At 38.4% G+C, this 24,111-nt stretch overlaps 3 protein-coding genes across 4 annotated transcripts in view; all 3 read left to right on the top strand.

Annotated features, from left to right (window-relative positions):
* nfs1 (NFS1 cysteine desulfurase) overlaps positions 1-3,891 on the top strand; it is a 33,684-nt gene extending 29,793 nt beyond the window's left edge. Inside the window, exons 10-13 of the mRNA XM_010882106.4 lie at positions 393-474; positions 746-829; positions 2,734-2,823; positions 3,046-3,891. Of these exons, the coding sequence (XP_010880408.1) occupies positions 393-474; positions 746-829; positions 2,734-2,823; positions 3,046-3,109 (320 nt within the window). The 3' untranslated portion in view covers positions 3,110-3,891. The remainder of the gene's footprint in view (positions 1-392; positions 475-745; positions 830-2,733; positions 2,824-3,045) is intronic.
* A 215-nt stretch (positions 3,892-4,106) lies between these two features.
* On the top strand, positions 4,107-19,228 carry rbm12 (RNA binding motif protein 12). Its single transcript, XM_034287576.1, is given in 3 exon segments — positions 4,107-4,223; positions 15,669-16,037; positions 16,040-19,228. Coding segments are annotated over 2 exon segments (2,664 nt in total). The 5' UTR covers positions 4,107-4,223; positions 15,669-15,694; the 3' UTR covers positions 18,361-19,228.
* cpne1 (copine I) overlaps positions 15,793-24,111 on the top strand; it is a 29,536-nt gene continuing 21,217 nt past the window's right edge. The window contains exon 1 of one of the 2 annotated variants that reach the window (XM_020055544.2): positions 15,793-15,815. In XM_020055544.2, the coding sequence (XP_019911103.1) occupies positions 15,813-15,815 (3 nt within the window). In that variant the 5' untranslated portion in view covers positions 15,793-15,812. Of the gene's footprint in view, positions 15,816-22,286; positions 22,433-24,111 lie in introns of those variants that run through there. The other variant, XM_010882107.5, reaches the window with a different exon arrangement.

The following is a 24,111-nucleotide window of genomic DNA, read 5'->3' as shown; positions in this document are numbered from 1 at the left end:
TGGCGTGTCTATAAGTATATCTGCTGGTACTGTGCAGCACATTAATCACGTTAGAAGAGTAGTTCACACTCCATAATTGTGGAAGAACATGTTCATCTCACGAAATTGAAATATTTATCTGAACCTAATCTTGTGTTTGGATGATATCTGGATGAGTCATACATTATTAATACATATATCAACAAAATCCATGTGCTAAAAAACATTGGTTGACATACTAGTAGATCTTGATATTTCTGATTAATTATAAATTGCTCTGCATTAGAGCCAATAGTATGTTCCATATTCCTACAGATTGTCATTGGTGGATTCTACTCTGTTGCCAGTTGATGAAATCAGATGAATTCCTTCAGTGTTTGTTGAGAACTGTACTTGTTTTCGGTCTGTCACAGGATGTATCAATTTGTCCTTTGCTTACGTGGAGGGAGAGAGTCTGTTGATGGCCCTGAAGGATGTCGCACTATCATCTGGCAGGTCAGGAGCAAATAAATAGCTATATTCATCTTATAATAGTACATTATTTGAAATTACAGCCTATTTGATTATGTTTATAGCTAATAGTAATATATTTATTTTATATAGAACTTAAAGGAACTTTAAAACAAACCAGACAACTTTTAAAGAAAGGTATCTGTAAAGTGATTTTTCTTGTGGAATCCCGGTAGGTTAGATTATGTGAGACTGAATAGTATCCATGATAATAATACTGACGATACGGTACGTTGACTGTTCAATCTTCCTGCAGTGCATGTACCTCTGCTTCATTGGAGCCTTCATATGTTCTGAGAGCTATTGGAACAGATGAAGACCTTGCCCACTCTTCAATCAGGTGGGTAACTCAGAAACACAACTCTGGAAGCTCACACGGATCATTGCTGTAGTTGAAAGATGTAAACTTTCCTTTTTTTATTCTTTTTTTTTCATTCACTTTGGTACTATTATCAATAGTATGGTGTGATGTTTCAAAATTCTTATTTCAGTGCTCCAAAAAGATCATACTCGTAAATCATTAAATCTTGCATTCAAAACAACTGATTTTGCTTTCACTTAATTTGTAAATATCTTTCACCACAAGATGATCGATTCAACCAGTACGTTTTTGGTGAAATACAACGAGTACATTAAAACGTTAAGTCATCAAAACGTAACATGGTGCAGTTCTTTCAGTTATGTCATTATAACAATCAGTTAGCCCAAGACCAAACAATGTCAGACACGTGTTTCAAAATGACTCTTTGAAGTGCTAAAGGTAATATGTTACAATTTATTTCACTTTTCACATTAGGCAAAACTCTAACTATACATTACCCATCACAATTGACAGAAAACAATTTCTGTAATATGTGTGATCAGTGAAAACATCTTCTACAATCATTGATGCAAAATAAATAACTTTTACTGCAAAAATTTCTTTTTTGTCTCATCAATTGTAACAAATACTATCAGAAATTAAATAAATGTCTAGCACACACTATACAAATTTGTGTGAACTCTGTCTTCTGCATGTAGCCATGATATCATATCTTCATTTTGCCATGCACTGCTGGAAAAATGTTTTGTCATTGCAAACCCAAACATGACATTAGTCACCAGTAATGTCTTGACATGGCTCATCCATTAGCTGTAGGAGGGTGACATGCTCATGGGGATGGCGGTCATAGACCTTCCACCTCCATAATGAAAAGGACATTATGGGGCCAAGTCTAGGGTCAGGAATCAGGGATTGGCCCAAAACCATTCCTGAATCACCTCTGAATGGTAGAACCTAACATTATAATTATTAAAGTTTTATTGAGGAACTCAATGAGGTCTTCAGCCACAGCATTGCAAGACCCAAGAAGTGTGCTTATGTCCTACCACCCCATCTTCAGATATGGGTGCACACAGGAATGTTTCCCCCATGTTGTCCTGGCACATGGACAGTTGCTCATTGGCCAATGATATTACGCCAACACTGAGTTTTAGCCCGGTAGAAGCCTGCTTTATCAACAAAGATGTACTTGTGATGGTTCACAACAGTTTTAGTGTAATTTTGACCATGTCCAAGGGCTCTCTGATTCATTCTGCTTCCTTGTTGTCCATCCTGCTCCATGTTCACATGGTTAATATGGTTATTTGCTTACCTGTTGTGGTACTGCTGTGGATGGCAATTATGTCCTGTTTTTGACAGTATTGTATAGTACATAGGCAATGCAGTGGTATTGTGGCTCACACTACCAACACCAAGGTTGATGGTTTGAATCCCACTGAGGTCACATACACATATGGCCTTGGTGGTATTTCTGTCATTTTCAATCTGAACATAGCAGACAAAACATTGTAAAATACATACAGTATAATAACCAAATGATCTATTAGGAACAATATGCATAGTGATAGAAAAACAATGAGTTCCTATTTTGACCACAGAGAAGATCCTTTTATTTGAAGGTTATGCATGTATTTTGTAACATTATGTATTTCAATGTGAAACGTCTTTCTAGATGTTTTTTTGTACTCCATCAATGTCATATGTACATAGTTGTGAACATTTTTAATTTTTGATGATATGTTGTGTTTTCTGTACTAAGAGTGGTGAAATATTACAACATACCTGTGTTAATACTACCAAAGTGTCTGAAATACTGTATTCCTGACAGCAAAAAAGCATGATTGTAAATACATTTTGAGATGCAGATATTTTTTCTGTGTCTTATGTTTTTTTTTTAATTTGTTTTTCCAAATGTCTTGAAGATTTGGAATTGGACGATTCAGCACAGAGGCAGAAGTGGACTTTACAGCAGAGAAGTGTATTCAGCAAGTCAAACGCCTGAGAGAGATGAGGTGAGCAAAAAGGAGTAGAACTCAGAGGTGACATTAAGCTCTGTCTTGGACTACAACGCAAACGTAATGGAGAGTATTTAAAACTTTAGTTTCCCTTCTGAATATCACTTTACTAGCAGATTAACAGTTGTATAAACAGTAGTGTTGGTGAGTTAAACGAATACTTTAGGTTCGTAATATTATCATTGCACCCCCTTAACAGTTACATTTTTTTCTGTCCAGCCCTTTGTGGGAGATGGTGCAAGAGGGAATCGATCTGAAGAGCATCAAGTGGTCACAGCACTAAAGAAATCCTTCAGGAAACATGCCTAAGAAAATTGTGAATATTGAACTTAAGTTTGCTGCCTAATATGCTACTCCCATGCTGACTGGGAATTATTTATACTGACTAGAAACACGCACCAATTCCTGACGTATTTAGTGTACATCTATATTTTGTATTTGTAGACTTGAATAATACTTTTTTTGTATTTGACTAGGTATTGATATATAAATGATGTGGTCTTGAGTAGTTCATCATTTTACAGCAGAATTGACCATTGGCTTTTATGACTGAGCAATTTCTGAATGGTTATTGTGTGTAACATTCCATTAGGTTGATGATTTTGGTGACAGCATACAGCAGTGTTCTTATTATTATAATATATTTACAATGACAGAAACACATTTGTTTAATGTCAGGGTAAAGGAGCAATATAGTGTCTCTTGTTTTTTTTGTTAGGTTCTCAATGTGTTGTTTTTATTTTAAAGCAATCTTCAAAATTCTCCCTAGTTTGTTTGTAAACAGTCTTTGACACCTGTGTATTTTTTGCAGAATCGTTTAATTAGATTTAAAGATATAATGTGAAGGAACTATGCAGATTAATTAAGTGGCCTGCTGTATATGATCTCTAATCATCATCAACCACTATTTTGTCTGAACATAGTGCTAGTTGTTTCCACTTTGCATACAGCATACAAATAGAACAGCAGATGTATTACTCTTACCAATATGTTACATATCTGATGTATTGAGTGTTACACATCCTTATGTAGTGTATAACATGTCCAATAAACAATTGACTGCCAGTCTGTCCATTACGTCAGTATTTAATATGCCATGATATTTTGGTTATATTAACTTAATCCTTACACTAATAGTACTCTTAATGTGGATTATTGTTTCTCACTTGAAATATATACCTACGTCGAACGGCTGTACTGTATGAACGAAAACGCTTTGTTGTCCACTAGATGGTGCTATTATAATACCAGGGAGAGTGGCTTTTGAAGATCTACGTCACAGGAGACCGACATTTTACTAGTAGGCACTGCAGAGACAGAAGAGCACGGGGTGGAGAGGACGCAAGAGAACGCATCATATATTAAAATTAAAGATCTGTTTGTAAACAGATATTTCGGTAAGGACAATAAACAACAAACATGCCAGTACCGAGACAGTCATATTGAAATGGTTGCTATCCCATCGGTGAAAATACAAACCTGGAAGTGGGGACGTTAAAGACAATGGTTACCAATGTTTTCTAGCTTGCCGACGCTAACGGTACATTGGCTGTTTCGGCATTTGAGATGGCCGTCCTGCCCAAATGGGGTTAGCGATGTTTTTAGCCAGTAGGCTACGTTACAATATTGGTGTAGACGATTTGTAAGCTGTGAAATGAGGTGGATGCTGCTTCACTACAGTACAGAAGTGTTACGTGTCTCGTTTTGGTTGATCTTAGTTATTAGTTTGTATAACTACCTTAAAGTGCAATGGTTTTGTTTTCAGCCAATTATTCTAGCTAAGCAGCTGCCAAGTTAACTACTCTAAATAACGTTCGATTCTAGGAAAAGGGTTTTCCATTGTAGACCAGCGCCATGTTTGGCTGTCTAACGTGATTCAAGCTAGCTATGCTTTCCAAATCTAGGTAGAAATGACGCCTCTGTTGCTGAATGAATTACCAGTGGTGCACATCCAAATAGGTAATGGCTAAAATTCAGAAATGGCTAGTTATTTGTCTGTGGTCTTCCTGTAACGTAACATCATTTGCTGTCCTCCTGCAGCTCCCCAGTTCTTGGTAAACGCATTTTGTGCAGTACTATGACCGCTGCGTTATTGGCGAATGTGTTTCACAGTGAAGGCCTGTAGCCATGTTGCCCACATATGTTGACAGCGTTTTTGTGCCTATGCGTATCCATTTCTGTTTTACAAACTTGTGGTTGGTATTGGTCGTGTGCAGAGATTGGGTAATACAAACAAGAATAGAGCAGGTCAACTCCTTAAAGTTTCATTGGTTTGGTCAGTTTTTTTTTGTCTGGTGTAAGTCCGTTGGCGCAGTGGTTCCCAACCAGAGACAATAGAACCCACAGGGGTACCTAATCTATTAGAGAACTTGAAGACTCCTGTGATCATAAACGTCCTTGAAAAAATAAGCAAGATGGGGTACTTCATGCAGATTTTTTTTGGGGTGTTTTGGTTACAGGAGATGTTGGGAAGTTGTTGGCAAATGTGCGTATTCCATTTCACTTGCTTGTATAGCCACTTCTGTTGTTAACTTGTGCTTTTATAGAAAGAAAGACATATGTTAATTCTATTAATCAATATTATTTTGTATTTTGAGGGTTTGTAATCTTCATGGTCATAAGATTTACAACAATCTGTACCTTTCATTTGTGTGTGCAAGTACAGTCTGCATATTGGTAGAAAACCAACGTTTTTAATATGGCATTTGCATTCAAGTTATAACTTAATCTGTAGATAATTTTAGTTGCAGTTGATATTGAATTTTGTTGCAAAGGTACGTTGTGCTTTTTCATTTTTTAATGTACTAGCCTATTTCTGTGCTCATGTTTTAGAGTACATTGTCTCATCTACTGGTTTCTCCTTTGAAAGTTGACTTCACTCATCCATTTTTGCTGGTTTGAAACAGGTTGTTAAGTATTATTGAGTAAGTAGTTACCATTGTCTGTAGTACGTTTTGATGACAATTGAAGGCAATTGAGAGATTCTAGTTTCCTGAAACTTTGAGTTACTGAGGTGTTTACTGGGCAATTCCAATATTTCTGGACTTTATTTAGCAGACAAAACTCCACCCATTATTGCTCAGAATGGACAAACTTATACATGAAGCATCTAATGTGTGTATTTTCGATGCACATTTAAGAAGTCAGACTAAAACCTTTACAGCAATGATTGACAGATTGATTGGACTGTCAGGTAAAGAACTTTGTACTGCAGTAAAAATATATTTCCCACTAAATACGGTAATACTAACACTAAAGTGGTGACACTAAAATATGCTCTTTGTTGCAGGGGTTGTTAGCTTTTAAATAAGCATTTAAATAAACACTTCATAGCTATTAGTAATTTATTTTTCTCTGTTTTTATAGACTGATAATAGGCATGGAGCTATAGTTTGTCCGTACTCAAAATACATGAATGAAAAAACATTTGGCAAAATGTAGCTTTTTAATAAATATGACAACCTTGAAAGTATGTTTTTTCTTATAAAGACTATATGTGGCCATCAGATTTATGTTCTCTATTCAAAATTTTTAATAAGCCAGATTTCCAAATGTTTGGCTTCAAGTTGAACTAGAGTGTTCTAAATTGCTACTGACCAAACTGGAGAAAATGTAAACGGTGAAGTACACTGTACTCTTATGCCGCATTTTCACTGGTGCTTTACCCCGGTAACAGGGCTACACCAGTGATTTATACTCTAGACTGTTTCAACTCTAAGTTTGGTACCATGGAATTAAGGAGGGCTTCCGGTGGGTAGGGAGGAGTAACACCATCAACGCAATTTGGTTTTCCAGTAAGAAAAATTGAAGGCGACGGTAATTAAATAAACGATAACGCCATTCTCAGTTTGTTTATAATACAGCGTTTTAACTTAAGTATTAAAACTAATTTTCTTCCTCAACTCCTGCGACCGGCTCCTTTTCCACCTGCATGCATGACACTGCAACTATAAGCCAGTGTATTAATTATTTTGTTTAGTAAGTATTTTGTCAAACTATCAACCTTTAATAGATGGATTTGAGAGAATTCTGAAGTCCATTTGTGTTATACGTTTGCAGGCTACGTCTCGGTCTCAGTGCTCTGTTTTTCTATTGAGTCAATGGCATCATATCACCTTCGGTCATTCCAACTCTTTCTGTCTTGAGTCCTTGCTTCCCTGTACTATTGCTTTACACATCACTTCGAATAGCATAACATGAGGTGTTTTTGCAGCACGTAACTCGTCGATCCGCAAACCCCGCCCTAAGTCCTAAAGTCCGTGGCTTGGCACCAAGTGAGAGCCGGGCTACTCGGCTACGGCCCTAGTGGCCAACTGGAGCTGGCCTGTGTCAATGGAAACAAACATTTCTGGGCTTTAGGGTAAAACACCAATGTTTGGCACCAGTGGAAACAGTGCAGAAGTGCAACTAAAGCACAGTTAGTATGATGCTTAACAGAAGTTACAAAATTAAGCAGATATTTTTACTTTGTTTTGCTTCTCTTCTGTGTGGGATTGTTTTCTCCAGAGTTACTGCCTGGGCTTTCCAGTGAACTAAGCCTCTTCCTCCAGGAACCATGTACGGCTGCAGCAGGGGTTTGAATCTGTCCCACTGCTTTTTCATTCAATACTCTCATCTTTTTTCCCCCACTCTCTGCTCATTTAATAATGCCAGAAAATGTATTTATGAAAAGGAATTCTGTTTCTATCTTTCGAGTAGGATGGTGCTTTTGACCAACTGCATTATGTCACAGGCCTGGTTTGATTAACATATTGATCTGGTTAAGGTGTTGGGGTCTAGATCGTCCCTATCAGAAAATCAGTTCTGTGTTTGTAAATATCTAAACATTGGTTTACTTACACAGTCAGACTAAGGCATTTCAGTTGCACAGACTACCTTACACCTCCACTTGCTCAATTGCACAGTCAGAATTGCCATTTTACTTGCATTCTCCGCATCGCACAATTATTCATTCCCACTTGCACATACATGTACTTAATTATTGTATATTTCTGCCCTCCTTTATTTGCCTTCATTGCTCATTTAGAATTGTGCCATTTGCACTGTATTTGACTTCATTGCACATATATACATTCCACTTTAATATACATATACTTAATACTTGTATACATTTCCTGCCCTCTTCTATTTGTACTTAAGGTTAGATGCTAACTGCATTTTGTTGTATTGTACTTGTACTGTTCAATAACAATAAAGTTGAATCTAATCTAAAAACAGTCATTCTAAGCATTTCAAGGGCTGTTAGAGACTCAGGGAATACTACACACCACTGCAATAGATAGTGGGAAGTTGGGCTGCCACTATTCTCTTAGCACACTTTGAACTTAATGTCTCGAATAGTAAAACTGCAATCTGGGCATTGACTGGTTCATATTCTAGCACACAGGTTAATATGAAGGTGGACTGGCTGAGTGTAGCCATAACTAGGTTGCTAAATCCTTAACCCAGGAAGGTGAATGATCAGTCATTCTGTCCTTCAGCAGTTAACCCTAATTGCTCCTTGGGAACCCTATTTGGCAGCCTCTCACTCTTCAATTGGAAGCGTTTGGGATAAAAGCTGAAGTTACATTTCAGTTTGGCCTTGTGTGCGGTTGTGAGATTGGTCTTCCTATGCAATTGCTGACTATAATATTAAACAGGCACTGTACAGTTTTTGCCTGTAGGTGTGATAGTGCTGATCGTGAGCTGCAACTGATCCCTATATCACATGTTGTGCATAATGTCACGACTGCAGAATTAGGCATTACATTTTTCTTTCAGTGAAAATTATACATCGTGTTTGGAAAATAATATAGATCACTTCAGGTTTTCCACATTTTGTTACGCTACATTTTGTTAGCCTTATTAAATTATTAAAGAAACAATTATCTATGCACAATACCCTGTAATGACAAGCAAAGACACGTTTTTATAGGCAATGTTTGGTACCTTTCCCAGATCTGTGCTTGGACACAATTGTTTCTCATGGCTTGACATGCACTGTCAACTGTGGAAACGTGGAATATACGCGTGTGCCTTTCCAAATCATGTTTATCACAGGTCAACTCCAGTCGAGTAATAGACATGTGTAAAGGATGATCAGTGGAAACAGCATGCACCTCAGCTCCAAGAGACTGAATACTTATTTTAAAAGTGATGTGTGTGTATGTATGTATATATATATATATATATATATATATATATATATATATATATATATATATATATATATATAATATATATATATATATATATATATATATATATTATATATATATATATATATATATATATATATATATATATATATATATAAATAATATTAGTTTTATAAATTAGCAAAAAAAAACAATTCTACATTTTTTCTTTGTTATTTTGGGGTATTGTTTGTAGATTGAGGGGAGAATAAAAGGATTTAATTCAAAGAAGTAGACTAACATATCAAATGTGGAAGATAGGTTCTGGGTTACTTTTGGAATGCACTTCACATTAAAAGCACGTTTTTGACTCGGTCATGGAGTTAATACAGTTATATAATCTTTGCATCATCTGATATTATTTCAACCATGTTGAATGTGTCAATGTCACCCTGAAACCTGTAAATGCTGCACCAAATCTTTGCTGTTTCTAGAGTTATTGCTGTCTGCTCCATAAATGACATTAATCAGCAAGAATCAGAGTTGAAACAGAACTTGATTGATGTAATCTCCTTGGGCAGTGCCTTGCAAAAGTATTCAGACGTATTTCAGTCAAATTGTAGTTTGGCTCTCTCTAGTATTTTATTTTAAAACACTGTCACTCAATCATTGTGAGGTGACTTTGGCTTTAACTTGGGATGCATTTGTTAGAAAACTGAAATATGTTCCTTGCATAAGTATTCAACATTCACACAAATATTAGCTTTGGTCGTCTTTTGCTGCAATAGCAGCTTTACATCTTTCGGGTAAGTATGTACCAGCAGATGTTTTAAAAAATATTTAGGAGGGTTGGAAATTTGGATGGTTCAAATTTCATTTGTTGAAATTAAAGCATCTGCCAAAGCAATATTTTTATTTAATCTATGCTACAGTGTAAAGAAATGACAAGGTATTGACATTGGATGGTTGGGATATTTGAGTATAGGCCCGGAATTGTCTTATAGGCGCAATCCTTGTAGTTCTGTATCTTTGTTCCATCTGTTCTTAACATTTTATGAAGAAGCTCACCCTTGATTATAAGCATCCCTACAGCATGATGCATTACCATACTTCACTTTAGGGATTGTGGGTCATTGAGACAATGGCAGTGTTATGTCCCAATCACACTGAGTTTGTTCTCATCTGATCACAAAACCTAAAGATTGTTATGGCAGTAAAAATAATTGAAATAGCTTCAACTGTGATATTTTTTTTTATAGAACCCCAACATGTCATTTAGCCATTCAATGTCAATACGAAAAAACTACCCAGTTTTAGGATTGAAATTGCTTCTATTTATTTTGTGCATCTCAATTTTTAGCTGATGTGGAAAAATGACGGGAAGTGTTGAAAGGATGTTCAAGTGAGCCTTGGATTGCAGATGTGATATTTGTTTGCGACGTAACTTGTTTATTGATAATTTTGAGTTGTTGAACTGCTGCTCCTGTTTCCGAGATGTTTCTATGCTGTCACTGTGTTGGTTTTATCTTGCCCTCAGATGTCCAGAATGGAGCTATTCCTAATGTTTTCGCTGCCACTTACCATGTTTGTATAGAGTCAGCTGAAGGTGTAGGCTGCCTTTTAGGATTGCATTATTACAGGTAGCCTGGAACATGTAACTAAAATGTCATTTTTTTTCCTCACCTTGTATCAGAACTCTTCTAAAATATTGTAACAAAACATGTACATTGACATGGTTGTCAATAGCTGCCAGTCTAATTTCTAAACACTTGAACTCTGTTAGTGTTTAAGTTTTGAAGAACCCGACTCCACCGAAAGTATATTATGGCTAAGCAGGCTTTTATTTTTCCAAACCATAGTTTTAAAATCTTTAAACGATGATGTGGATGTGTGCGATGTGACACTACTAGTTGCGCCTTTACTAGAGAAGAGAGGAGATATGAATAGCCAACAATGTTACAGACAGTGTTAGATGGTCAGTAGAGAATGTAACATCTGGCTCTTTTCCAACCATGCAGATTAAAAAGTAACAGGTAAAGGGTCAAAGAGAGGGGTTATGGTATTGTTACATGGGGTGTCAGTACAAAGCCTGTGGGGGTAGTTGAGATGGATACTCTATAGCAACTGTTTTAGAACCAGTATTTTGATAATGCTTTAAAATACATTGCCTCATTGCCTACTATGCATATTCTGGTACTGGACAATGCTTACATCTAGTTAATGAATAGCCCATTGGGGTAGGCTAAAACATGGGGGCACACCATGTTTTCTCCTAAGCTAAGTCGGCGTGCCCACAAGATAATTATAATTTTTAAACTAGTACACCTACCTGATAAGAACCATGATGGCTATAGCCCTCCTTCTGGTATGAAATTGCATTTACAATGTCTTATACTTGACTATTTGATTTATTCTTTATTTAACCAGGTGAATTGACTGAACAGATTCCCATTTACAGCTGTGACCTGGGTGGGTCACAATCACAAGTTAAATAGAATAAAACATTTAAAAAGATTAAACCTGCATATACCTTGATTATGATGTGGTATTGTGAAGTCCCAGCCGATTCCTTTGTTGAAGAATAATAAAGTACATGGTGTAGTTTGGAAATGTATTTCATTTTTGGATGCTCAAGTTGAACTTTGCATGGAATCGCTCTTGAGGTTTCTGTTAACATTTTACAGATGCTTTAAGATGGCTGTATTTCAGTGTAGTCCCAGGCTTACCTTTTCCACGGGGCATGGTTCTGACTGTTATCCTCAGTTACAGACAGATGTTAAGCAGACCGTCTAGTATATTCAGCTCTTAGGCTTCAGAGTCTGATAAAAATGATCAGATGTATGGTGGGAGAGGAAATCAGTTCTCCAATTAACCTGTCCACCAGCAAATAGCTACTAGATTTACATAGTTTACATAATTTTACATTGGACACTTAAGAAATCTACTTAAATCATACGCTATTCGATAAGGATGGGGGAAATTCTGTATTTCAAGCTTTCATGGTTTGCATGTTTACTTTTGCTGTTATGGATTGCTGTGATGAATTAAATGTCATGCCTGGTGTCAATGTGGAATTATGAGATGCATGATGTTATGGCTTGGCGGGCTGCCAGTTCAAAGACTTTGTGTCTCTTATGGTTGGTCCATTTATTGCATTTGCTGATGCAAAACAAAGCTGGTGCTAAGGGCGGAATCATGGGTGTTTTGTACCTGTTCACTGAGGATGCTTAAATTTGCCTGTTTGCTCATGTTTTTGCTTCCATCTCCTATTCTTTTGTTACAGTCTAGAATTGATTTATATTGCTTGCCGTCAGGATTGGCTTGGATATCCTGTGCAACATTTAACGAAGCACCACTTATTATTACAGGTAAGCGTGTAAATATGTCCTGAACATAGGCCAACTTCCAATTGAATTCCAGTCCAACCCTCACAACCTCCTGTGGGCTCTTCTCAATGGTTTTTACCTAGTAATTATTCGCTTTTTAAGTCTATATTGATTGACCTTATGGATTCTGTTTTGGGCTCATGGTTTTCTCTTATTGTGGAAATAATTGAAGGTTGAGGAGAGCTAAGGATGACCTACCAAGATATGACTGGTATGGAGTGAGGGCATGCTACGTTGGTGGCTTTCTTTGGCAAAATACCACACTATTCCACTAAGCCCTAAGTACATGTCTGCACTTCATGTCCCTAATCTACTCTCAGTTGGACACATTCTCTCTCTATCTCGATCTGCTTTTTAATTGCTGTTTGGGCAAACACATGCTCTGAACAATGTTTGGCCTAGGCTAATTGTCTTGCATTTATAATGTTTTAATTGTTGATGTCATGTGACAATACAATTTGTCAGGTCTTCGCAGAATTTAATGTAATTTATATATGAATGCATTTGTGATGTATACCAGTCTCTACCAAGATGTCATCTAATGGTTTATGGAATAGATACTGCCATTGCTGTTACCCACATTGGCATGTATATATTTAAAGGTTGCAGTGAGTAGTATTTTCGTTACCAAAAATAAAATGTATATAAAAATAATGGCTTTTAATCAGTGATGTGTACAACATGTGTAAGCTATCCCGTTTTACTTGAGCTGAGCTCTATTGGTACTCACTAGGTTTTGTAGTAAAGGAAGGCCAGAACTGGAGTAGAACGTAATCACATTACTTGCATTTGCTTTGTACATAGAGCACACTTTTGGCAAACCAAACCTTTCTTTCTGTTTTTTAATTTTGCAAACTTGCATACGGAACAACTTTCTGCAAATGTCTTTCTCGTCTTAAGAGTGAGAACATTACGTCTGTTGGTGTGTTCTTGAAATGCACCATCCAGTTATGATCTTCGCTGCTGGGAGCCAGCAGTACCTTCAAATTGTTTCTGCTCATAATACAGTTCTCAAAAGGGAGGGATTGTGGTTTTGAAGGTATGGATATGTCCAACTAATGTTATGTAAGTTTCTGGAAGTATTTGGACACTGACACAATTTTCATAATTTGGATCTGTACATCCCCACAATGGATTTGATATGAAACAACGAGATGCAATTGAAGTGCAGACTTTCAGCTTTAGATTTGAGGGGTTGGAAAAAAAAGATATGAACGTTGAGGAGTTTGCAGCAATTTTTGTACACAGTCCCCTTATTTCAGGGGCTCAAATGTAGACACATGAACACAATTGTAAAATTAAATGTTCATTTTTTATATTTTGTGAGAATCCCTTTGCAGGCAATGACTGTCTGGAATGCATGGACATCACCAAAGGCTGGGTTTTCTCCATTGTGATTCTTTGCCAGGCCTTTATTGCAGCTGTATTCGGTTGTTGTTTGTTCAGGGGACTTTCTGCCTTAAGTTTTGTCTTCAGCAATTGAAATGCATGCTCGATGGGATTGAGATCAGGTGATTGACTCGACCATTGCAGAATATTTCACTTCTTTGCCTTAACTCCTGGGTTGCTTTTGGCAGTATATTTTGGGTCTTTGTCCATCTATAAACTGAAGCGCTGTCTAATCAAGTTTGCAAAATTTGGCTCAATCTGGGTAGATAATATATCCCCATGCACTTCAGAATTCATCTGGCTGCTTCTGTCTTCTGTCAAATCTTCAGTAAACACTAGTGACCAAGTGCCATTGGAAGCCATGCATGCCCATGCCATCACAGTGCCTCCACCGTGTTTTACAGGATGATGCGGTATGCTTCGCACATGGGCTGTTCCAAGCATTTCTCCATACTTTATTCTTCCCATCATTCTGGTACAGGTTGATCTTAGTTTAATCTATCCAAAGAATGCTGTTCCAGATCTGGGCTGGCTTTTTTAATGTTTTTGGCAAAGTCTAATCTGGCTCTTTTTATTCTTGAGGCTTATGAAAGGTGTGCACCTTGTGGTGAACCCTCTGTATTTGCCCTTGTGAAGTCTTCTCTTCATGGTAGACTTGGATAATGCCTACCTCCTAGAGAGTGTTCTTCACATGGCTGGATGTGGTGAAAGGGTTTTTCTTTACCTTTGAGAGGATACTACGATCATCCACCACTGTTGTCTTCCGTGGACTTCCAGGACTTTTGTGTTGCAGGGCTCACCAATGCGTTCCTTATTTCTCACTGATGCAACCTAAGGGTTTCACTTGCAGTGAGAGCTCCTTAGATCAGATGTTGTGTATTTTCACAGCAACAGCTTCCAAATGCAAATGCCACACCTGGAATCAACTCCAGACCCTTTATCTGCTTAATGGATCAATAAATAATGAAGGAATAGCCCACACCTCTCAATGGAACAGCTTTTGAGTTAATTGTCCAATTATCTTTTGTTTCTTGAAAAAGAGGGGTCTACATATTAAAGAGCTGTCATTCCTAAACCCTTCCTCCAATTTGGATGAGAATACCCTCAAATTAAAGCTGAGAGACTGCAATTTAAGCCCATATTATTTTACTCTAATCTGAATATATTTTGGTAAACAGACAACATAACAAAATGTTGTCAGTGTCCAATTATTTCTGGACCTAACATAATTTATTTAACTTACGTAACAATTTATCTGTTTGCAATAATTGTTTGGTCTGTATCTAGCTTATATGTTGTTCTGTGTGGCTAGGCAAAACTCTGGGACTTGCTTGTGCTTCTCAGCCAGCCCTCTGGCGAAAGCCAGTTTGAGAAATGTTGTTCCAAATCATTGCACTACAATACTAAACGAATACTGCACTATGAACTACAAAGTGTCATTACTAAATTCAAGTTCCAGTTTGGGATTATTGGGATATGCAGCTGTTTGTGGTAAGTAGCCTAATGCATCCTGCAAGCTTCTAACACTACTTACTCAACCTTTAAGTTCTGGCCTGTTCCACTTCACATTTACTAGACACAAGCAAACGATCCAATCAGCAGATTTAATTGGAAGTTGGGCTATAGGTTCATACAATTGGACTATATATGAATTGTAATCATGAGCAAGCTTTAGGCCTTCATGTGAAATGTCTTCATTCTAGGATTTGCCTATCCTTGACCCAAAGTTTGAATTATGTGGTGAAAGAAAAATGTGTGGATGGCTGTGTAAGTGTGGGGATGAATGGATACTTGCACATGTATTTTGAATTGCTCCATTGATGCATTTGGATTGCCATCGATTACATCCACACGCAAGCTATTTTTTCTAAATTCATGGTTTGTCTCCTGCTCTGTTTGTCTTGTGTTCATTGCTCTAGTCTTACGGTGGTTGCCTTTTTTCACCTTGCAGGTGTGTGTTTGTTTCGCCTCAGCAGCATGGCTGTGGTCATCCGCTTGCAGGGTCTCCCGATAGTGGCGGGGACCATGGACATACGCCATTTCTTCTCTGGATTGACCATCCCGGATGGTGGGGTGCATATTGTAGGGGGTGAACATGGTGAGGCATTTATTGTTTTTGCCACAGACGAAGATGCCAGGCTTGGCATGATGCGTACAGGGGGAGCAATAAAAGGTTCTAAGTGTCTCTCATTGCTGAGCAGCAAGACCGAGATGCAAAATATGATTGAGCTTAGCGCAGGCGCTTTGAAACAGGCAATGTAGAGGGAAGCCGCGGGCAATGGTAGCAGACCAGGCCCCACCGTCAGCACAGGTGGGTATGGGCAGTTTACCTACCACTTTTGCAGGGTTTCAGCAACACCACACCAACCACAGTCACCACAGCTGTCGCCGCACACGAATCAATAAGCAACAAAAATGTGTCCACCTTTGCCACCACTAGCATGGGAAACATGCCCCCCAGTTTCAGCAATAACTACAGCAGCCCAAATCTAACCATGGGATCCACTATGACTACAGCCATGTCCTCCCTCAACTCTGTACCGCCGCCTATCCCCCCTTTGCCAACCATGCCCTCTCTGCCGCCCATGCCTTCCATTCCCCCTATGCCACTTCCACCACCAGTGTCTTCTATGCCTCCTGTTCCCACTGTGTCACCTTTGACTCAAGGCCATCCTGTCCTTCCCATGAGTCATTTATCCCACATGGGCTCAATGCCACCATTCAACCCTGGCGTCCCACCCCCTGGTGGACTGGCCTCAGGGCTGCCTCTAGGAACCCCAAACCACATGTTTCTTGGCCATATGAACCCTCTGTTAAATCTTCAGGCACACATGAAGGCTGCAATAGGTAATTCAGATGAGTTATATGTCCACCTTCAAGGGCTGCCCTTTTCAGCAACTGACATGGATGTTAGGGAGTTTTTCCGTGGGTTAGGGGTGGATTCTGTACGACTGGTAAGAGACAACATGGGCCGGAGTAGTGGCAGGGCCCTAGCCAAGTTCTTTTCCCCTCAGGACACCTTTGAGGCTCTCAAAAGAAGCACTGGAATGTTAGGGCAGAGGTATGTTGACATCTCTTTGGCTACGGAGAGGCAGTGGATGAGCGTGACCAGTGTTGGCAGTGGGGTCGGAGGGCAAGCCCACTCAAAGTCGTGTAACGAGCCCCAAGACCAGCAGCAGCAGCGCCGCAGCAGCAGCATCAACAACAACAACAACATGAGTTCAGGGTCCCCGGCACCCAGAGATCGTGCAAGGTCCCGGTCTCCCCACAATAAAGAGTTTTGTGTCTACCTGAAAGGCCTGCCCTATGAAGCAGTAAACAAACAGATCTGCGAGTTTTTCAAAAACCTGGACATTGTGGAAGACAGCATTTACATAGCTTATGGACCAACTGGTCGAGCTACAGGTGAGGGATTTGTTGAGTTCAAAAATGAAATGGACTACAAGGTTGCCCTCGGTTGTCACATGCAGTACATGGGAAGCCGTTTCATACAAGTCCACCCCATCAGTAAGAAAGCAATGTTTGAAAAGATTGATTCAATTCGTCAAAGGATGCAAGGTGGTGATAAGAAAAACAACTCTGAATTGGTTAAGAACCCTAGAAACTGTGCTCACATTTCAAATATTCCATATAATGTGACCAAGAAGGATGTCCGACTTTTTTTAGAAGGCATTGCAATATTTGAGGAAAGTCTGAAAGTTCTGGTTGACAGCAGTGGTAATGGTCTAGGTCAGGCTATTGTGCAGTTCAGGGCAGAGGAGGATGCTCTGAATGCTGAGAGGCTACACAGGCAGAAATTAAATGGCAGAGATGCCTTCGTACATTTGGTTACTTTTGAGCAGATGAAGGAAATTGAGAGAAATCCGCCACCACAGGTGAAGAGAGGCCAGAAACCCCAAGGGAACTCTCAAGGTCAGACACACGGTCATGCTCAGGGACAGAATCCAGTTCAGTCCCAAGCGCACCCTTTTGCCGGTATGACAGGAGAGGAATTCAACTTCCTCAGAAACACTGTAGGCAATATAGGCAATGGTCCTTTTGCACCGTTTACTGTCCCAGGTAATGGATTAGCGGGCCCTCCTTTACCCCCACTAGCAGCAGGTCTTGGGGATGTAACGCTAAGCGTTCCCCCGCCCATGGTTGCCAGCCACTTGCCTGGTGCAGGTCTGGAACCCCCAGGCTTCCGGCCAGGCAGCAACAATGGCCCACCTGGCTTTGGGCCAGAGGGCTTAAGGGGAATGCCACCTTTTGACAATGGCTCGAGGAAAAGTGGAGGCCATAACAATAATAGCAACAACAGAGGAGGTATCCAAGGGCGATCAGGGGGTGGCCCTCAGTCTACTTTTGGGCCTGGCCCTGACCCTTTGAGAGGTCAGTCAGCTGGGGGCCCTGGTAACTCTCGTGGACCTACCATTGTAAAGATCCAAAACATGCCTTTCACTGTAACGGTCGATGAGATCCTAGATTTCTTTTATGGCTATCAGGTGCTGCCTGGTTCAGTCTGTCTACAGTTCAGTGAAAAGGGCCTGCCAACTGGGGAGGCCATGGTTGCCTTTGAGTCCCATGAGGAGGCAACATCTGCTGTCCTGGATTTAAATGATAGGCCTATTGGGGCTAGGAAAGTGAAGATAACCCTAGGCTAACACTTAAATATCCCTTCGACCGATAATGGAATGAAACATCCGGTTTTATTAATGCAAATGTAATTTAATATGCATTTAAGCTCAACTATCTTTACCAAAGTTATCAAGTTGTCAATAGGCCTAGCATAGGAATGACATTGAAAACTCCTATATTGATTAAATGTACAATATGATCACTGAAGTTAGATGTGGGGATTTCAAAATGACAAAAAGCCAACTGTTGATGTAGCTTAAATCCAATCATGTTCACAGCAAGAGCAATTCATTTCTAATGTTTAAATAAGCTTAAATGGTTGGAGTAGGAGGATAGTCTCATATTGCTGTGCTGAGACACCACTTTCACTTGGAAGCATGTATCATTTTAAAATGCCCTGAAACATTTTGTGTTTTTGTATTTTTTTCCATAGATGTAACGTTTACATGTCCTTTGTGATGATATTCTAAAGTGGGTACTCGCCAAATGCTGCCATGCATGGTGTTAGTACAGAGAACACTCCTTGTATTATGGTTAAAGCATCTGCTTATTTGCTCTATGCTTTTCTTCACTGTTAATATATGCAAATGTCAATGTCGTTGCCAGCTATGTAGTGTGAGAAAATGTACTGCTTTTATGGAAAGAAATCTGTTGAAATTTACAATTGGTTAAATGGTCCGCAGAGCTCTCTAGAAGCTTTTGTATTTGCCACTGCGTCTTCATTTTTTTTCTTTTTAAGTATGAGCTGTTTTTGAGTAGATGCTATTAGGAATGTCTTATTTTTTTAGTGTTCTAACAACATATATTGTTTTAATTTTTGGGAACGTTCCTGCTTATTATTTCGTAAGTGTTTGTATATATTGTGTAGCTAATAAAATGACATTCCTGACATAGATTCACAAGGCATTCTATTTTTCTCCAATGCTTTTTCACTGCTTGCTGTTTTTCTATATGAACAATAAAATGGTTTTGGAAAGGAAGGGAATAAGAGTTTCTAAAACCCTTTCCAGGTATGAAAGAATATTTACTGATATCTTCCTTTGCTAAGGAGCTCTCAATGAGAGCCCAATACTGGCTAGGAGGCTGTTTGTTATGCAATTGAACATACTCTAGAGTTCAGCTCACCCAGAAACCTTTAGACTTGGTTTCCCAGACCTAGATTAAGCCTACTCCTGGCCTATAATGCAATCGTAATGGCAATTCTCTCAGATTTGCTTTACAGGACCAGGTGTTTAGGGAATCACTCGTTGCTGCATGTCATGTCCTCTAGTCCTTGATGGGCAAATTCTGCTGGGTTATGCTGTTTCCTTATTGCAAAATTAAGTTACTTAAGAAATGTCCTTACTTGCTTATCTGGTTACTAATTTGAAACATTGAAAGGGGGAAAAAACAGGAGACAACTTTTTGTCTAAGTGTGCTTTTACGTAGTTACTTTTCAGATGGCATATAACTTTGCTAATAAATTGTGTTAAGAGTGAATATATATCGGCCTATTATCACATGGCTAATAAGACTTTTGTTATGTATTACAATGTAGTCTAAATGTACCTTATCATGCAATTAAATTGGACATTTCTGACAGTTTGTGAGTTTTCTCAATATAAATGTGATTGTTTGAAATGGTGTCACACATTTACAGCCTTGTTTAATTTTAGGTTTCTATAAATCATGAGTAGTAGTCTTATAGATCTTTTTTAATTTGTAAATGGATGAAGAGTGCAATGCTGGGTGCTATTTGACATTTGGGATGTCAGCATTTCTCACAGAGTCCTAATGAGTCCTTGGATTGACAAAGGTGTATATACAGCCTTGAAATGAAGTGGTGGGTTGTGTTGTGTGGGCTCATATGACTATTTAGGTCTTGGTTGGAACATGCTGATGTATATAAAGCTTATTTATATTGTCTGTTAGTGCCCAAGGGTTGCTGAGTGGCAATGCAAAGCATGGTGGGATTTACTTGTCATTCAGTATTTATACCTGCCTATTTTGGTTCGTTTCCTTTCAAAGTTATTGAGTGCCTTTCTGGGTATTCCTTGTTGAATATTGTGCTGGTTGTTGGCTACCACGCTGTCAGGTAAAAGGCTTTCAGAGCCACTGCAAATCCAAACTTGGTTCACTGGATTTGCTTGCAAAGGTAAGTACTAGTTCATTTTATAAATTGTGTGAGGTGACATATGGTGTGTAATAAAGTATTTGAAGCATAATGCTTCTAATAACTTGCCAGTATTTTGCTGGACTTGTTAAATTGTTTAATTTATTTGTTAAATTATTAATTTGGTTGGACATTGGCAAAATATTTTTGGTTTTCCAAATGATCTCATGCTTTTGTCAGCTGTATTGTAAATCTAAGGCAGGAGGCTATATCCAAAATTGCAGTATGAATTGTTTTTAAGGAAGTGACACTACCACAGCTTGTGTTGCATTAGCCACAGTGCTATCACTTTATTCACACAAAAATTTTTTTTGTTGATGTCATAGTTGATCTGATTAATTTGCCTAATGTGTTGTTCCCAATGAAATGACTCAGTAAAATTGACAGTTTACAATGCTTACAGCTGTGTTTAATGGCTGTTTATTGTGCACAGTTCATACGCCTAAAGTAAATACACAATTGAATGTAGGCCTACTTGTAAATTGCTAGATTATCATCAAAAGGAGTGTATGAAGTGAACTGCTAAAAGGACAATGTTAGTGATTTATGTGTTGGACTGCAGGCTGAGTGGCGCTGCCTGATCTACATGATTATATAATAATCTTAGCTGGCTAGGCTATATGCAGAAATGTAAAAAAAAAAAAAAAACGTTTTGGCTAAACTGATATGGGAACATTTATTATGCATACAGAAAATGCAGCCTTGCTTTTTCCTGTACACAGTGTTTTGTGTCACTCCATTTGTGGTATGAAATAGAAATACCTTCCATTAGGGTTGTTGTAAAAGTGGGAGTTTTAGTTACTCAAACGTATTGGAGGCAGATCGGCTCTGAGAGCAGAAATATATGTGATTGACTCACTCAATGGAGAGGGCGTAGCATGCATTTCAAACAAACTGAATGCTCAGAGAGGACATTTGATCACGGTTACTGCTCCTCCCTATCCTCAATCCTTAACAAAACTTAAGTGTAACCCTTACCTTAACTGTTTTATAATTGTGTAGTTAGATGTTGTGCTTTAAGCACCACCCTCCATTTAGTCAACCAATCAAATAATGTTATTCAGGACAACCCTTCCTCTGGTAAATGGTAAATCAGGACCTTATTATCCTCAGTGTTGTAAGAATTAGTTGAGTAATTGTGCCGAAATTGTGTGCACCGATTTTAAAATGAATTTGAGTAAAATGGATTTAAATTATAAAGTAAAAATAAAGCAAATGTGTAGAATTGTTTGCTATGGTTTTACCCAATCGGCTTTCTGTGTGGTGATTGTGTTGTTGGCAACTATTGACTCTATATGCGCCTCACTGAATCTTTTTAAAGTCTTATAGGGCCTTGGTATCCACAGTAATGTTCAACTTCCCAGGGCATTAGTGATCTGACACTCGCATAAATAAATATAACATGTTATATTGAATATAGTTGTCCAAAATGTATCAAGAGCTCTTGTAGTTAATGGCTGTTTAAATAGAGTTCATATTTTAACATTGTACACTAAAACCTTCGATGTAGCCGACGTACATTACTACAATATTAATTCCATTCAAACAAGAATTCAATCAATGCGTGCATCTGCACTGTGGTGTTTAACATTTTACATCAACACATCTGATGTAGCCGATTAATATGGCTACATTTGTATCTAGAGGAAAAAAACATTGAGTCCGTGCAGCCTGCATAACAAACGTGTAGTCACTTCCTGCACTGTGGACACAGCGTGAGTGACGTTGTCTCTTGTCCAATGGGGACGTTTTTATGCTGGCTGCTCGTCCAATTGTTGAGTTATCGTGCTCTCTTGACAATCTGCCACACCTTTTTGTCATAGCAGACTTAAGGAATCTTTGCTCTAGTCGACATTCTTTTCGTGATACTTCACGGTTTAGAGTGTAATTGCAAGTGCATCTGTTTCATAGAAGAGACAAGATACAACTGTGTACAACCCGACAAGGTAATATCTGTCGCATATTGATTATTTTAAATCATCCTCGGCTTGATTTCAGTATGAGCAGCCAAATGTGGTGATTCTTAATTATTGGATTTTTCTTTATTTTGGGTTCTTATCAGTTTCTTCAAGTGGTGGTTGTGTTAACTTTATATACAAAGCTTTAAACAACTCTGGTCATTACTGCCAGATACGCATCTGGTAGGTTTTATTGATTCCATAATCAATTATTGTAGTTTTTCACTTAAGCTAGGAAATAGGAAGTAGACTACCTGTCCTTTTTTTTTTCTCTCAGTGAACTGATCCGAGTTGGATTTATTGTTATTACGGACCCTTGTTTGTTGGGGGGAACGTGACGAAGTGGATAGAGGCATGCACTGTGGTACTAACGTTCTTAGTTGATTATAATAAATCCCAGGAAGGGGTTCCCATTAAAAATTAACAACTTCCTGTTGTGTTTTAAATTTCTTCAAAATAAATGTTTCCATTCATGATTTGGAAGTATCCTATGTATTCGATCTTAGAAGATTTCTCCTGATTTAGGATGGAGAAAAGTAAACACTCAGAAATGCAGATAGAGCTATGTATGCAGAGTGACCATCCAGTTCATCAAAATAAAGTTGGAACCATGTTTTGAGGCTTTATAAGATTGTTTTAATTATTTGGACATATACACTACCCTTGAAGTTTGGAGTCAGTTAGATTTTTGTGTTTTCCAAGAAAACATACTTGAAATGAGTTTGGGAAATACAGCTAAATGAATAGGAAATATAGTAATTGTCAAGATTAAAATAATTATTTAATAACTGTTCCCTTCAAACTTTGCTTTTGTCAAATAATCCTCCAATTACAGCCTTGTAGACAATTGGCATTTTAGTTGCCAATTGTCAGTTGAGGTAATCTAAAGAGATTTCACCCCATGCTTCCTGAAGAACCTCCCACAAGTTAAATTGGCTTGATGGGCACTTACATACCATACAGTTAAGCTGTTCCCACAACAGCTCAATAGGGTTGAAATCTGGTGATCTGAATCTCCCACTTTACCACCAGCAAAGCACCCACAGACCATCACATCTGTCCAGTGTCTGTGTTCTTTTGCTCATCATAATCATTTCATTTTATTGGCTAATCTGAGATGTTTTTTTCTTTGCCACTCTGCCTATAAGGCCAGCATTCCTTAGTCGCCTCTTCACTGTTGATGCTGAGACTGGGTACTATTTAAAGATGCTTCCAGTGGAGGACATGCACGGTGTCTTTCTCAAAGTGGACATTCATGTATTTCTCCTCTTGGTCAGTTATGCACAGCGGCCGCCCACTCCTCTTTCTATTCTGGTTAGAGCCAGTTTACACTTCTGTGAAAGGAGTAGTATACAGCATTGTACAAGATCTTCAGTTTGTTGGCAATTTCCCGCCTGGAATAGCCTCCGTTTCTCAACAAAATAGACTGACAAATTTCAGAATAAAGTAATTTTTGGAACACAGGTCTGACGGTTGCTAATAATTGGCCTCTGTACACCTGTGTAGATATTCCATTAAAGATCTGCCGTTTCCAGCTACAATAGTCATATAAAACATAAAAATTGTCTACACTGTTATTTTAATGGACAAAAAGAAAATTATTACGAAAAACAAGGGAATTTCTAAGTGACCCCAAACTTAGGAACAGTAGTGTAAAAGTAGATGAA

The sequence above is a fragment of the Esox lucius genome, chromosome 17 (assembly GCF_011004845.1).
Source record: "Esox lucius isolate fEsoLuc1 chromosome 17, fEsoLuc1.pri, whole genome shotgun sequence".
Lineage (NCBI taxonomy): Eukaryota > Metazoa > Chordata > Actinopteri > Esociformes > Esocidae > Esox > Esox lucius.
The sequence above is the reverse complement of the archived record's forward strand: the minus strand, read 5'-3'. Positions and strand labels throughout refer to the sequence as shown.